Source organism: Lepisosteus oculatus, chromosome 17 (genome assembly GCF_040954835.1).
Source record: "Lepisosteus oculatus isolate fLepOcu1 chromosome 17, fLepOcu1.hap2, whole genome shotgun sequence".
Lineage (NCBI taxonomy): Eukaryota > Metazoa > Chordata > Actinopteri > Semionotiformes > Lepisosteidae > Lepisosteus > Lepisosteus oculatus.
This window is the reverse complement of record NC_090712.1, coordinates 17,849,337-17,863,764: the sequence shown is the minus strand read 5'-3', so window position 1 is coordinate 17,863,764 and position 14,428 is coordinate 17,849,337. Positions and strand designations below refer to the sequence as shown.

The window sequence follows — 14,428 nt, the reverse complement described above, 5'->3', positions numbered from 1 at the left end:
CCTGTCAGTTAGCTATACAGTGATGTGAAAAAGAAGTACACCCTCTTAAGATTCTATCGTTTCACATATTAAGACATCATCTTATATCAAGGCTACTGAATGCTGACTTTTTTTCTTTAATAAACAATGACAAAGTAAAATTTGTGTGTGTTATCTGTCACATAAGGTTAGATTTCTCTACTGTTTGGACCTGGTGAGGACTAGGTGAAGGTCAGATATGTCTTAATATGTAAAAACATAGAATTGTAAAGGGGTGTACTTTCGCTGTATATGTTCCATGACTCAAACGATCTGAATGAGAAACAGCCTCTCCTTTGGCTGGAGTATTAATGCAACACAGAGCTCACAGTTTCCCCTCATTTCTCATCATGATGCTGTGCAAGCAAACCATAAAATACTTCCTATACGCTTCCTAAACCTCTCTGTAATCGACCATGCTTCACAGCACACTCATGCCAATTCAGCAGCCTTTCCATCTGTAACAAATAGATCAAATAAAATAATACACTAAAACATAAGCAAACAGTGTAAAGCACAGTGTAATGATTAAATGGACAGCTTTCATTTTTGGAACAAGTAATAGGTTTATTCCATGCTGCACAGGCAGATGTCACTGGAATTTACTCAATCAGGGACAGCCTTCGTTTACCTTTAAATCCCTGCTCGCATACAGAACCTAAAGTTAGCTCTGAAGGAACAGTAGCCATAACTACTTCATTGAGAACATGGCTCTTCAGAGACAGTGGAAATCTGTGGCTGCCTATGTCTCTGAGGGCAACACATGATACACCCGCATGTAAAAAGGTTTACAGTTAGGGAGAAAAGCATGACAAAGACCTCCACATTGTGTTAGATTTCCTCCGCCTTACAGCTGGTGACCTGCACACTCTTCACTGACTGCACTGCTCTCCTCTCATCACCCCCTCGAAGATCTTTGTCCTCCACACCCTGCTTCCTCCTCTCTCTCACCTCACACCCCCTCTCATCCTCTCCTGGGGCTGCGCACCTTGAAACCATGAAGCAGGGCTGCCCCATCTCCAACCCCCTGTACAGGCTGCACCTCTTTCACTTGCTGTATTAGCTGGATTGCAAACCTGCGCATCACTGTGTACTAGTCTGCTGGTGCTCTGTGTAACTGTTTCTGTTCAGTGATTGCTTTGGACTTAAGTCATCTTGAATAAAGGCGTCTGCAAACGTAATTATTTATTGTAGTCAATCTACAACTTCAGTGCTACAGTATATCTCATTAACTTGCTGCTGTGTTGACAACATGTCTGACAGTGCAGGGGTATTACTGAAGCTGATATGTCTTTTATATGTGCCCTGCATTCAAGACTTTCACTGGGGACACACTTCCCAGTCATTGATCTCTGCTAGAGTTACGAGGTTCCTTAAAGTGCACACACTGGCAAAATCATTCCCAACAGCCGTTTCACTGTTACCACACCACATACAGCTCTGCCTTGCAATTCTGCTCCCTGTCCATGGTCTGCTAGCAAATACCAGGGTTCAAAAAAGAAGGCACAGGAAAACGATAAAAAGAATGATCTTAGCACAGGCGGCTACTTTCACAACAGTAAAATAACTGTCTATTCAGGAATTTGCTTTACATTTTTGTTCCTTTTTTTTGGGTGTTTCTGATTCATTGCTGGGGCATCCTTCAGCACTCAAAACTCAAGAAAGAGAACAGAGACAAAAGCATTTTGCTGGTTAAGCATTTCCTGATTCTACTTGCTGATTAGCTCAACGTGCAGGTTTATCACGTAAGGACCACTAACACATGTCACTAACTGAATATGATTCTGTATGGTCCTATTTCCTGCTGGCTTTTGTGACCTACTTTGGGATTTCAACTTTTTGCATGAAACAGAATCAAGGTTACACACCTCCTTGTTTTAAAAACATGAAGATTTTTTAAAACATGAGCAGACACTCCAGCACCTGATTATGCAGTTTAAAACCACAACGCTTTTAAATTGAAATACATTTGTGAACACAAGTATTTAAAGGTGTCTATTGGACATTCTGTATTCAGTACAAAACTAATTTGAAAAAATGCAACTAAAATTATGTGAAATAATTTGAATCCTGCTGCAATGTTTCTGACCTTTCCTGCTAAACTGGTCTTCTCATTTGTTGCCATTTCCTGACAAATTAGATACTTTCCCTCTCGGAAACATTCCTGGAGCTGACCACTGTGCATAATAGTTATCTGTCTGACTCTATTATGCAAATCAAACTACATTTGAGCTAATTATCTTGCTGGAGTGGGTGGCGCAGTGGTGCAGCGGTGAGCAGTGCTGGGGCCCAAAGTTCAATTCCTGTCCCGTTCCTGTGCTGTTTGTGTGGAGTTGGCATGTTCCCCCTAATTTGTGTGGGTTCCCTCCCAGAGTCCAAAGAAATGCTGGTGGGTTAACTGGCTTCTGGGAAAATGGCCCCGGTGTGAGTGTGTGCCTGTCTGTGTCTATCTGTGCCCATCTGTGCCCTGCGATAGACTGGCGTCCTGTCCAGGGTGTATCCTGCCCTTCGCCTGTTGCTTGCTGGGATAGGCTCTGGCCCCCTGTGAGCCCCGTACTGGTTAGATTAAGTGGTTAGAAAGTATATGGATGGATCTTACTGCAGCAATCTGTGTGAAGTACTTTGCTCTACTTCATTAACAGCATCTCAGCTGGGAATTGAACGCACGGCCTACAGGTTAAATCAGAATCCTCACATACATTACTTCTCTGTAAAAGGACACGTAAGAGCCTTTGAATGGTGATACAAGAAATGAGGGCTGTTGGTACACTGTGGTTCGAACGAGCCCTGTGCAACACATTTGGAAGGAGTGACTCATGGAAGTATAAACAATGAGCTTGCAGTCTCTAACAGCAGCAAAGAAACCCGCCACCCTCACAACGCACTGAGCTAGTGATGCACAGAAATCATAAAACCGATAAAACAGAAGGCATGGCCACTGACTCACCAAAGTTTAAAAAGACCAACTTGGCCTGAATTGATGGGCACAGTTTAATGATGAATGGAATGGCTATGTAGACTCCCAGCATCCACAAGAAAAGCCTCTTCACTTTGAACATTAGTCCATTTCTGAAACGGGAGAAAAGAACTACTTACATCAAAACAGAAACAAACATTGTGTTCAAACTCTCCCCCCCCCCCACATGGTTGCGTTGACTTTATCTTACCAATATCCTGGAAAAAACATGATTTTATCCACCAATAGGGACCGCTCTAAAGAAGCACTTGAACTGCAAGAGTTCAAGAGATGTGACTGGAAGATGCACCTGTGCAAAGTGCTTACAGAAACTGGCAAGAGCGACAATTAATCCTTCAAGGGCTGCTGACCCCAGGAGACACCAGGTCGTCCATTTGTATACATGATGGCCTAATTTGCCACATGCTTTTTTTCCCCCGATTCCTGACGAGAAATTAATTTAATAAATAAAACTTGTGCACGCACACACACTCCCAGTCTGTCACACTGTCACAGCACTGACCACGCTCTCATGTTTTGTCCAGCCACGTGATAGGCGCCCTCACAAAGCCCTCTTCAGTCCAGACTGGCAGAACGGCCACAATCTGATTCATCCAATTAGCAGGAAGTCGCACAGGCTGATTAAAATACATGACAATACTTGCCTCAACCGCAGCCTGAGTTACTGGAAAGAATCCCTCTGCAAGAAACAGACTGCGGCCCTAATTTAGGCTTTCCCGAGATTAAAAACTCTTTTCATGATGATAAAATGTGCTGAAGGAGTAACAAACCAATGTTGCACAACATGCTGAGGTGTGCAGCTTTTCTAGGCTTGTGACCTCATGTGAGCACCAAATGGGAAACAAAATGTTGAAATGGAAGTCTGAAACTCAAAACACATGACAGAATGGTGAAACTGTCTGACCTAAAGCAGGCTGCCTTGGGGTGAGAACATTCTGATAAGTTCTCAGATTCACTGAGTTTTTTGTAAGTATGGAGGCAAAGTAAACCAGTATAGTATCATAACTAGAGCAAGGCAGAAGAACAAAGCAAAGCTGAGCTCCTCTGGTCTGGGATTGCACGCCTCTGCATTCCCCTTTCGATAGCTGACACACCGCTTGTTCATTCTGCCAAAGACGTTTCTTCCCCTCATGAATAATGCATCTCTCCTGAAAGAAACAGCGAGCTGCCTTGAGACGCCCCTGAGAAGTCCGGACAGGACTGGACAGGACAGGACAGGGGCGTCTCGAAGGAACGGCAGGACTGCCGTGCGCCGATTCAGAGACACTGCAGGGCCAGGCGAGCTCCACACCATGCACCTCCACTCTCTCATTTACTTCAACCTGGCGGATAGGAAAATGAATTCTACAAATACAAAACAACAGGCTTGTGCTTAAATCCTACAGTTCTCTCTTTGTAGTGCTCAAATACATGTAAGTTCTTTATACCTAGTCTAAAAAGGAGGAATTTCTCTCACGGTGTCAATTCCTTCTGTTTCTGTTTCTGAATGTTCATTATCCCTGGTTTGCTTATGTACGTCCCCCTGGAAGTGGACAATGATTTAACTACAATTATTTTAATCCTAGTTAAAAAATCGTACAAGTGTTTGGTCATTGTGACTGCCTCGAGCGACAAAACAAGATATACGGATAGGTTGCGCAAATAGTCCAGAGACTGCACATTGTTGTGTCTTACAGAACAGAGTAATTATGGCAGGAAACGTACAAAGTTGGATACATCTGATGCATAATAAAAACTTGCATTAAACTGCAGTTTCTAAGTGCAACATCATTATTAGTGGAGATCTTTGGTGACTGTCACTGTAGGGCATTTCAACAGGTTGACCATCAGACTGATTCAAATAATAGGCCTAAGTTAACTGAGGTTCAGCTAACAGATAAATCTAGCTGCAGTAAACACAACTGAGATTGCTTTATTGCAAACCAAGGATATTTATACTATAGGATATTTGGACTTGCCCTTTATAATTGCTTTACACCCCTGATATGGAATAGCCAATTGTGTGTTTTTCAAAAACAGAATATTTTTGTCAGTTCTTCCAGAAATAATTCTGTAGCAGTCCATACAAACATAAGAAAAGCAGACCAGATGGCAGTCTAGTTTTAAAAGCAGGGTGACGCTCTTTGTTGAAGAAGTAAATTAAGATTATAGTGATCACTTCTTTCAACAGCGTTTGGATTCCTAGCATGCCACGCTGCATTCTTCTAGAAGATGACTTACCCTTAGCAACTGCAACCATGCTAACCATGCGTGAAAACCTCCTACCTAACATCCTTCAAAATTGCGCAAGGCTCTTCAGTTGTTGTGAATTTTGTCCTTTCATTCGGTAATTCTAGTCTCATTATGCATTATTTAATGAAAAGAAACCACATATGTAAAACCTGCATAGAAAATTAAGCATTAAACTATACAGACTCATCAAACCCATTGGTTGATCGGTTGAACACCTGAGACAAACGAAGCTACTAACAGGAGCTACTGTGAGCAACACGTTCGAAACTGCTGGGCGGCTGGTATACTGTATGTTAATGCGGCCCAGGAATGAGAGAGTGTGAAGCAATGGGGTTGCTCTGTTTCCAGATGGCAGACGATCCTCTGCAGTTTGGCTGCTCAGGAGCGTCTAGTCTGAGCCAGAGAAAAGAGGTTGCAGGTTCAGGGCATGGTCAGGCTTCTGTGTGGCTGGACCATAACCGAAGCCAAAATTCAGGCAGTGTGCCCGGCCCGCAGTCGGAGCGATAGCCCAGGGCAACGTGCTTCACGCCACGAGCTGTCCCCGATTTCAGGAGAGGCTTGGATGCCAAGTCCTTGCGATGCCCAAGACTGGCAAGGATGAGCTCAATGAGAGGGAAGAGAGGTCAGATGAGGCTGCGGGCAAGAGCACAGCGACTTACAGACTGATTTACCACAGCAGCTTCACTGTTTCAGAAAGTGCACTGAGCCCCAGTGAGAAATGGCACATTTGAACAAAGTAAGGATCTCAGAAGAAGACCGTCCTGCAAAGGACAGAGGACAGGACGCTTCAACAGCCTAACGATTTTCCCTTCCTCCTCACTGGGTACGACACAGAGATCTTTTTGTCACTATGCTTACTACGTCCAAGGTATGAGCCGCTGCTGAGTTTTAGTGCCTGACAGGGAGCTGCAGGAATGGTTGTGGTAAAAGGCAAATTTGATGCAGTAAATTGTAAAGCAATGATACAGTAGCAAGGCTAACTGCGGCCTCATAGTTCCAGGGTCCTGGGTTCAATCCTGGTCTTTGGCACCTATGTGTGTGGGGTTTGCATGTCCTTTCCAGGCTCATGTGGGTGCTCCTCAGTTTCATCCCACCCCCTGAAGACACACACGCCAGCTTTAAAGAGCCTCTCCAAGGCGGCCCTGATCATTACTCCGCCGTGAGCAGAAAGACTCTGAGACACATGCGGCTCACACGGCAGTTCTCAACAGCAAGATCAGAAAATAAAGGCTTTAGGATGATGCATCAAGCTTTCATGAAAGAAACTAGCAGGTTGATAAGTGCTATAAACAAAGTTAGCCCATGCACACCAGCTGATATAAACCTCCTCGGCTGTAACCCATCATTTGACTAGCAAATTCCCCTCCCACTCCCACAGGCAGCGATTCTTCATGTCCCAGCATTACTTGCCAATGCTGCTTGGTAGCATTTATCAGCATTAATTAAGTGCCAGCAGAACACCCACTCTGTCACCACACAGAGGAGAGCCGAGCAGATCTGCAGGAGGCCGATCAACCAGCAGACAGACTGATAAAATCACAGAAAGCACCCAAGTTATGCACTCCATTATTAGGCATGAGCGGGTTTCATTGTTAAAGACCAGAAAAACAGCAATCTGTAACAGAGGAACACTCACCAGTGCAAAAACAACTCCCTGAAATACTCGACTGAGTTACCTTATACAACTTGCACTGCTCTGACCAGTGGAGTCTCGAAGCGAGATTGGGACATCTAGCTTGGTCGGACACAAAGGGATTTGATGAGGTCATCGAGCTCTGCAGGGCTGGGGAAGAGACGCTCCTAGCAGCGATTCTCACTGGGCCTGGAACGCAGCCCAGTGGGTCTTGCAGAGCTGTCTGAGCCTGTGTGTACAGCACAGTTCAGCTCACATTGTTTCAGCTGGCAAAGGCCCCACCAACACCCAGCGAGGGTGTTGTCTGCGAGCACCTCTAATAATCCGAAATGAGTGAAGCAGACTTGGTACAAGAACCGCTTTTTTTCCCTGATAATACGATACAATGTGGGACAGCACGCAGATTTTCAGCTCAGGGTCGCTAGGGAGTGGGAGCCTAGCTGTGCAAGACCGAGCAAGCCCTGCACAGGGCACACACAGACACAGACACAGACACACACACTAGCTCTGCAAAGCATCATGCTTTCACTAAAGAAATAGAAGATTGTTAAGTGCTTTTAACAACGATTTTTAAGGGCTTTGTTAAGAGCTTTTAGCGAAGCTGAGCTCAGAGCCAAAGTATGTCTTTGGACTGTGAGAGGAAACCAGAGCACCAGGTGGAAACCCACACGAAACAGACAACACACCAGGAACTGAACCTGAGATTCCAGCACCGTGAAGCAGCAATGTCAACCACTGCAACACTGTGCACTGCCCGCACAATGCATAACAGTTTCAATTTCAGGGAAAGAAAAAAGAACAGGAGAAACACGTCACCCTACTGCAAAAATTCACCTACTGCAAAAATTCACTTACATCCATCTGCAGCAGGAGTTACAAACATCATTTGCTCGAGTAAATTACTGTACATTTAGAACTACACCTTTATCCTCTTGCAGAATGGAACACAACAGGATTTGCTACAATTAAGGGGAATAAGAAATAAGTATCCATTGCTTGGAAAAGAGGAATGCGGCATACTGAAAACACAGACAGGCTGAACAGGGACACAAAACAAGAAGCCCAGTTTCTGTCCTTGTTTTAATTTGACAGGCAGGCGACTACATGCGACACTATGTATCTTCCTTGAGAGGTCAGAGACAGAGAGAGCTCAGTAATCAGCCTGCGGGGAGAGGGACTGCAGGAAAGCCAGACAAGGAGATAATTTTCCAGTGAGCCGTCACTGCCAACAATCCCAAGGGGAACAGGAAGTCTACTGAAACCCTTCACTAATGAGCATCGCGAATCTTCAGCCCGTGGACTGGAAAAGGCCCAGGCAAAGATGCCAATGCCAATTGATTTCCATTGCTGCTGCTGCTGCTGCTCTGTGAGACAACTTTTAAAATTCTCCAATTAAGACAAACAGAATCCAGGTTAGGACAGCAGCCCCAGGAATAAGTACCAGTTTCAGGAAGAACATTCTTATTTCGCCACATCACACGAAAGAGAAATGTGTGTGTATATAAATAAAACGATCTTTTCAACTAATGTGATTCGCACGAGGAAGAGATTTTGGTTAAATCAGTCTACTGGCTGCTAAAACACATGTGATCATTATCCACTTTGAATGACAAATGAGAAAATCTTTTGGAGAGCCTCCTAATAGTTTTTTTTTTCCCCCAAGAATGAACAACCTAGGGATACTCTCTAGAAAGAATAATTCCAAAGTCTTTACACAGTCAACTGAGGTAGTTATAGGCAGTTTAATGAAACAAGGGCTGCATCTTGTCTGAACTACATTCCCCAGCAAGCTCTGGGGAACAGCCTGCTGGCCATAGTCACCTGACCAGCTAGGGGTGCGGGCCATTCCTCGCAGCTTTCTGGGGAATGGTGATTAGATAAGACGGCAACTCTTGTCTGAACCTACCCTCCTCTCACAAGGTACAGCCCTGTCAAGAGCTTTGGACTTTAGTATTGAATAATGCCGTCTCTGCATCCTGTTGAAGCAGTGTTTCAGGTCTCGACCATGCTTAAGAAATCCGACTGCTGTCGAACATCAAAAGCCACAAGTCTAAACAATAAATGTGTAGATTGCTCCAGTCAGAGAGCTAGGGGCAATCAGGTATTCCTGAACAGTAGAGACTATTCGCACAGAGGATAGGATCACACATGCAAAGGACAGCCTCGCTAGGCAAACGATACTTCATCGACTCTTGCTGCGGATGGTCATCAAGTGACCACTGATATTTCACATTTCAGAACACACTCCAACCTCTTCTCTAGCGTCCAAGTCTTTGACTCTAGCAGCAGACACCAGACCCCCCCGATCCCCCACAGGCCTCGTGATGACATCAAAATGCCTTAGAAAGACATGGCCTTTCACAAACTGTCCTGATCTCAGGATCCTCAATTCCTTCCTTCATCACTATTAGAGTTCCTACATTTTGTAATGTGCCTGTCGTGCATTCACCTACCGTATGCCTACACAGCACAGGCATTTCGTCTATTCCACCGCCTTGATGATTCAGAGCTTGTTAACCTGTGTTATCCCCCGTCTCCCATTATCCCACCTTTCCAACAAATAAATTAACATTCCCATATTGTCACTCTCTTGAAAATCCGGCTGGACCAGTTCTTCCTTCCATGCTGTAGTATTTACCATGACATTTCCTGCAATATTTTTTGTTTCTGGAAGCGAGACCGTGTAGAGGTAGGTGACATGTCCCTGTGCATCATGTTTCTCCAAGTCACCGTTCACACAGTCTTGACATTTCACAGTACAACTGTCCAAATAGGGACAAGAACGCCACTTCTTTCCTGTTGTTTCTGCCTGACTGGTGCTGCACGTGACAGGAGGACCTGCTCCTGAACACACCTGAAGCCAGGTTACAGCTCAGTGCTCCTGGCAGACAGCAAGGTAAAACGAGGGCTTTAAAGTCACATTTCACTTCATTCTGTGAGCTGTTGCTTCACTTCCAAATTCCAACAGACGGGGGTGGGGGGGGTCACATGTACCAGCACTCCCACAGCACAAAAATTACAATTCCCTCAGCAGTTTCAGTTCTGAAAAATTGGAGAGGACAACTGCAGTGCTTTCTTTACAATCTGGCATGATTCTGGTTTTAAACAGTGTAGCTTGAGCACACACCATACTGATGATCATCAGTTCCTGTCTTAAACATAACACAAAATTCAAGACTTTTAATGTTAATTGTATATGGTTTAGTGAATCTTGTAAGAAATACAGTAGTCCTCTTTCACACTCACAATAAAACACCGATAAGAGGTGGTTATGTGTTGAAACGTACAGTCTCATACGGTTTAAAATGCATTTTTGAAAGTATTCAGTGGGGTAAGCCAGTCTCATTCACCATGTGTAGGCCATCTATCTGAACTTGACCTCCTGACACTTCTGACAACTCTGCGCAACCAACGACATGCAACAGCTCAGACACTAATGGACGCCACCTTTTCTTGTTTTGTCAGATTTTGAAAACGTTCAAACATCCCTTGTGCTATTTCCCCATTTCATAGGTGGACTGGTGTTGTTATTATTAAGCGAGGGCAGCTCAGTGGCGCAGTGGCTGGCACTGCAGAGCTGGGCCCTGGGTTCTGTTCCAGACCTGTGGGGTTATCTGTGTGGAGTTTGTATGTTCTCTCCATGTTTGCAGTTCACTCATAGTGCTCTGGTTTCCTCCCAGAGTGCATACTGGCAATACATACTGGTAGGTTAATTGACGTCTGGGAAAATCAGCCTTGGTGTGTGTGTCTATGTGTCTGCCCTGTGATGGACTGGCATCATGTCCAGGCTGTACCCAGCCTAGCGCCTGTTGCTTGCTGGGATTGCTCTCAAGCGACCTTGAATTGGAAGCAGCAGTTAGAAAGTGGATGGACAGGCGGATTATGAAGAATTAGCCAATGCGTGACTGTGGAGCTGGCTAATGGGGACTAAGGAACAAAACCAATTATCAAACCATATGAGCACAGGAAGAAGGGAAAACATGCAAATGCCTCACATACAGCAGCCTCAAGGGGCAGGGTGCTGATGCGAGGCAGCAGCACTGACCACCTCACTGCCCCAGACCCCCCTTAGGCGAATAAACATATAAGGTGCCAAAACATCAGTGGATGACATCAGCATGCAGTGTATCAAAGCCCCATATTATACTGCACACTAGGCTTGACGCTTTTATTTTGAGCTCTGCCACAAACTTTGCTCAATTTAATTTATATTTAATTTATTTTCTGGATATTGCTCACATTAATTTTATGGATGCTCAGACCCTTCCAGCATAAATTAGGATTTTAGCCATATACAATTAAAGAAGACAAAACAGTATTTTATTCGCTCCTCGGTGAAGCAAGTTGTATGATAATCAGCAGGTTAGCTTATCACATCCACATTTCTGCATGTCAAACACTAAACTTTCCATGAAATTTTATTTGGATAGATTTCAATCTAGGAAAATTACAAGCATTCGATTTCTGCTCAAATATTTCAAGTTAGATGTTAACCTTGAAAAATGTTGAAAACCAGTGCTTTTTGCAGATAAAACACAACATACAGTATAACAGCTGACATGCAAAGACACCATCCAAAGTTCTTTGAACTGTCTGGCTACAGGATGCCCTCTGATGTCATCCGTAAAAACAACACCTTGTGTCCATCATCCTTTTAAACACCTGAGATAACAGCCATACGTGTGGTAAGCGGATCTTGCTCAGGAGCTCAAGTACTACTATAGAGAAACGAGACAGACAACAGCCCTGAGGGAGATTTACAAGAGGGGAGAAAAAGGACTGAAAATTATAAAACCACCTCATTGTCAGGCTTTCTGCACTTCCAAAACCCATCTGAGATTTCTAGTTATTTTACTGTCTTATCTGTCTTGACTGAATTTGCATCTCATTAAACAAAATATGTTCTAAATAACGGCTAACTTTGTACATTCTCCCCTATTTTCTTGCAAAATACCTTGATACACAGGTATTGCCAATGCAATGATGATGTGATATGAGTATTTTCATGCAAAAGTCAACACGCTTTTGCCTCTCATTCCAGAGAAAAACTTGTAACCATTTACACAATTTAACATATACTGTAAAACATATACTGTTTTCTCCTCATTTTGTTCTGTTTTGGAAACCTTGAAGTTCAATTAAAATTGGTTAGCACAAAGATAGTTTACATGTCAGTACCAGTATGACCTTGGTGTGGTTTCTAAAGGGTGTTCACATTTTTTTACTGCAATTTGGGCCAAATGCTTTCAGATTTTTCCTTTGAAGGTGAGAACATAAATGTTCATCACCTCTCCAACAGTACTTTTTCCTAACATTCCCAGGATTCACACTAGAGACCGAAGGAGCATTTCTCCACCTTGTGTTAGAAATACGCCGGTTCCGTTTACTATTCCTGCTTTGCTGGTTTTTCCCAATACAGCAATTACAATGAATCTGCATTCAAATGACTTCACTCTGTGATTACTGCAAGCTTGTCTGACAAGGTGCAAATCCAGCAAGTCCCTCACGAGATCCTGGTGTTTTCATCCACAACGCTGACTGTTTTTCAGTTATCTTTCAAGGTGCAGCAGAGCCATGAAGAATTCAGGTGCTCTGAGAATTTTGTCATGATTAACCTACGACAACACGTTTCTCTCCTGGAATGCAGCTCCAGCTCAGCAAAAGAATATGAAATCATTTCTCTGTCCCCATTACGTCCAAATAATGGAAGTCTCTTTTAAAGGGAAAGGACAGACTTTGCAGAAAAGAGATGATGAGTCAGCAGAATATGGATGTATTTTATTGTAAGCTCAGAGCACAATGACCTTCCTCTGTGGTCTCCTTTAGATTAGGTAACACATCAAGCAAAGAAGCCTTTGCTTTTTCCAGCCTGTTCTTTAACCAGTGTTAGATTAAACTCAGTTACAAAAAACGCAGGGTGATACACCTGCCCTCGGCTGATATCTTGTATCACAGCTGTATTGATGGTCAGGTGTGTTATTTGTTCTAAGACTTAATACTACCACTACTAATAATGATAAGTTTAAAACGTAGAATAAAGACCTCTCCGCTTAACAATTGTACTCAAAAAGACATGAACCTCTGTATTTACATAATATCATACAGATGATGCTCTTTCGCTGAACCGAGATGCAAAACGTTTGTCACCTGGTCCTAGGGGATTCTATCGGTTATCTAAATGTACCGAGAACCGCTGTATCCGGAAAAAGACTATCACAGATATAAACAGCCGTGTTACTGCTGTTAACTGTAATACAGTACACAGACGTTTCAGTGTACACTTTTTTTTTTACCTGCTGCAGTATAACAGTAAAAGGCTTCGCGGTGATGCGCCTCATTTGGTTGTGGGCAAAATTTCACACTTCCACGACGGCGGTGCCTGGTTGGAAAGGGACTTTTGAGTGACAGCTCCCGCTTGTCGCACTTTTCACATTGGACAACGTACTCCTGAATTGCAGTACGTGTTACCCCTCTTCCGAGACGTGTTTTACACCCCAAGAGGGGACGACTGCATTGCGCTGTTCATTCGTTATTAACAGCACTAACAATTTGACCGGTGTGTTTTGTTTAAAAACAAACAAACAAACAAACAAACTCCTGGGCTCAGCTAACCCCTCGAACAGCCCCGAGTCCGGACCGCCTCACCTCAGTCTCCGCACCATTGCTTTGTCCGGGTCGGGCTCCGCCGGTCTCCGGCAGCACCTCAGATGCGCGCCGCTGTCCAGCACCGTGCTGGTGGTGACAGAGCTGTCATGATCCACGGCGGGCGAGTTGTTCCTCTTTCGCATCCCTGAAATTCGCAGGACCAGATTAATCTTCACAAAAAAAGAAGCAGCAGTTCTCCACGGCGCGGATTTGCTCGGGATCTCTGGAGGAAGGAAAACGAGTTGAATTTGCTGCGACGTCTAAGCCCTGGTCCCGGGTCCTACAGAGGTCAACCCCGAGGCTGGAAGAGAAGCCGGACACGACGCTGCTGCCTTCTCCCCCCCACCAGCCCAGCTGATGTTTTAGCAGTTTGTCGGACTGTACTGTCAGCAGCCGAGCAGGAGGACCGCAGCGACCAGCTGATCTGCACAACCTTTCACCTGGCCTCCCCGCCAGCCAATCGGCGCAGCCCTGTCCGCCATCTTTGTGCGGGGCACAACAAACCTGCCTGACAGCCGAGCCGGGGCACAGCCCTGCCGACAACATCGTAGCGCTAAACATGACTTATCTTGGGGCTGTTTCCACGGATTGCATCTCAGGCGCAATTGAACCGCTGGTGTGAGGAAACGCAACGGAACCCGTCTTTATTTAAAACCTACCCCCGCCCCCCTACATAGTCGTTTGAAGGAACCTAGTAAAATATCGTTTAACGGTTTCGACTTCGTTATTACATTGTGGAAATTCAGATTTCTTTACGTTTGAAAGTCTGCTCCTGGCCGGTTGAGCTCCTCTCCCGTGTCTCCAGGTGGTTGTTTTTTGGTGTCTTCAGAGAAGCAGCACCGGGGAAGCGGTCAGTTCACCCAGCAGTGATGGCGACTGTGATTTGGGTCGGCGGGGGATGTGATGACGGGTAAACCAGATAC

General features: G+C 44.6%; 1 protein-coding gene across 3 annotated transcripts in view; it reads right to left on the bottom strand.

Annotated features, from left to right (window-relative positions):
- The window catches only part of abhd12 (abhydrolase domain containing 12, lysophospholipase), a 28,124-nt gene extending 13,777 nt beyond the window's left edge, over positions 1-14,347 (bottom strand). The window contains exons 1-3 of one of the 3 annotated variants that reach the window (XM_015362776.2): positions 14,262-14,347; positions 13,506-13,650; positions 2,966-3,087 (exon numbers count right to left, since the gene is read on the bottom strand). In XM_015362776.2, coding sequence (XP_015218262.2) covers positions 2,966-3,087; positions 13,506-13,648 — 265 coding nt within the window. In that variant the 5' untranslated portion in view covers positions 13,649-13,650; positions 14,262-14,347. Of the gene's footprint in view, positions 1-2,965; positions 3,088-6,903; positions 7,166-13,505; positions 13,651-14,236 lie in introns of those variants that run through there. The other 2 variants (XM_015362777.2, XM_069180047.1) reach the window with 2 other exon arrangements.
- Between the last annotated feature and the right edge of the window lie 81 nt (positions 14,348-14,428).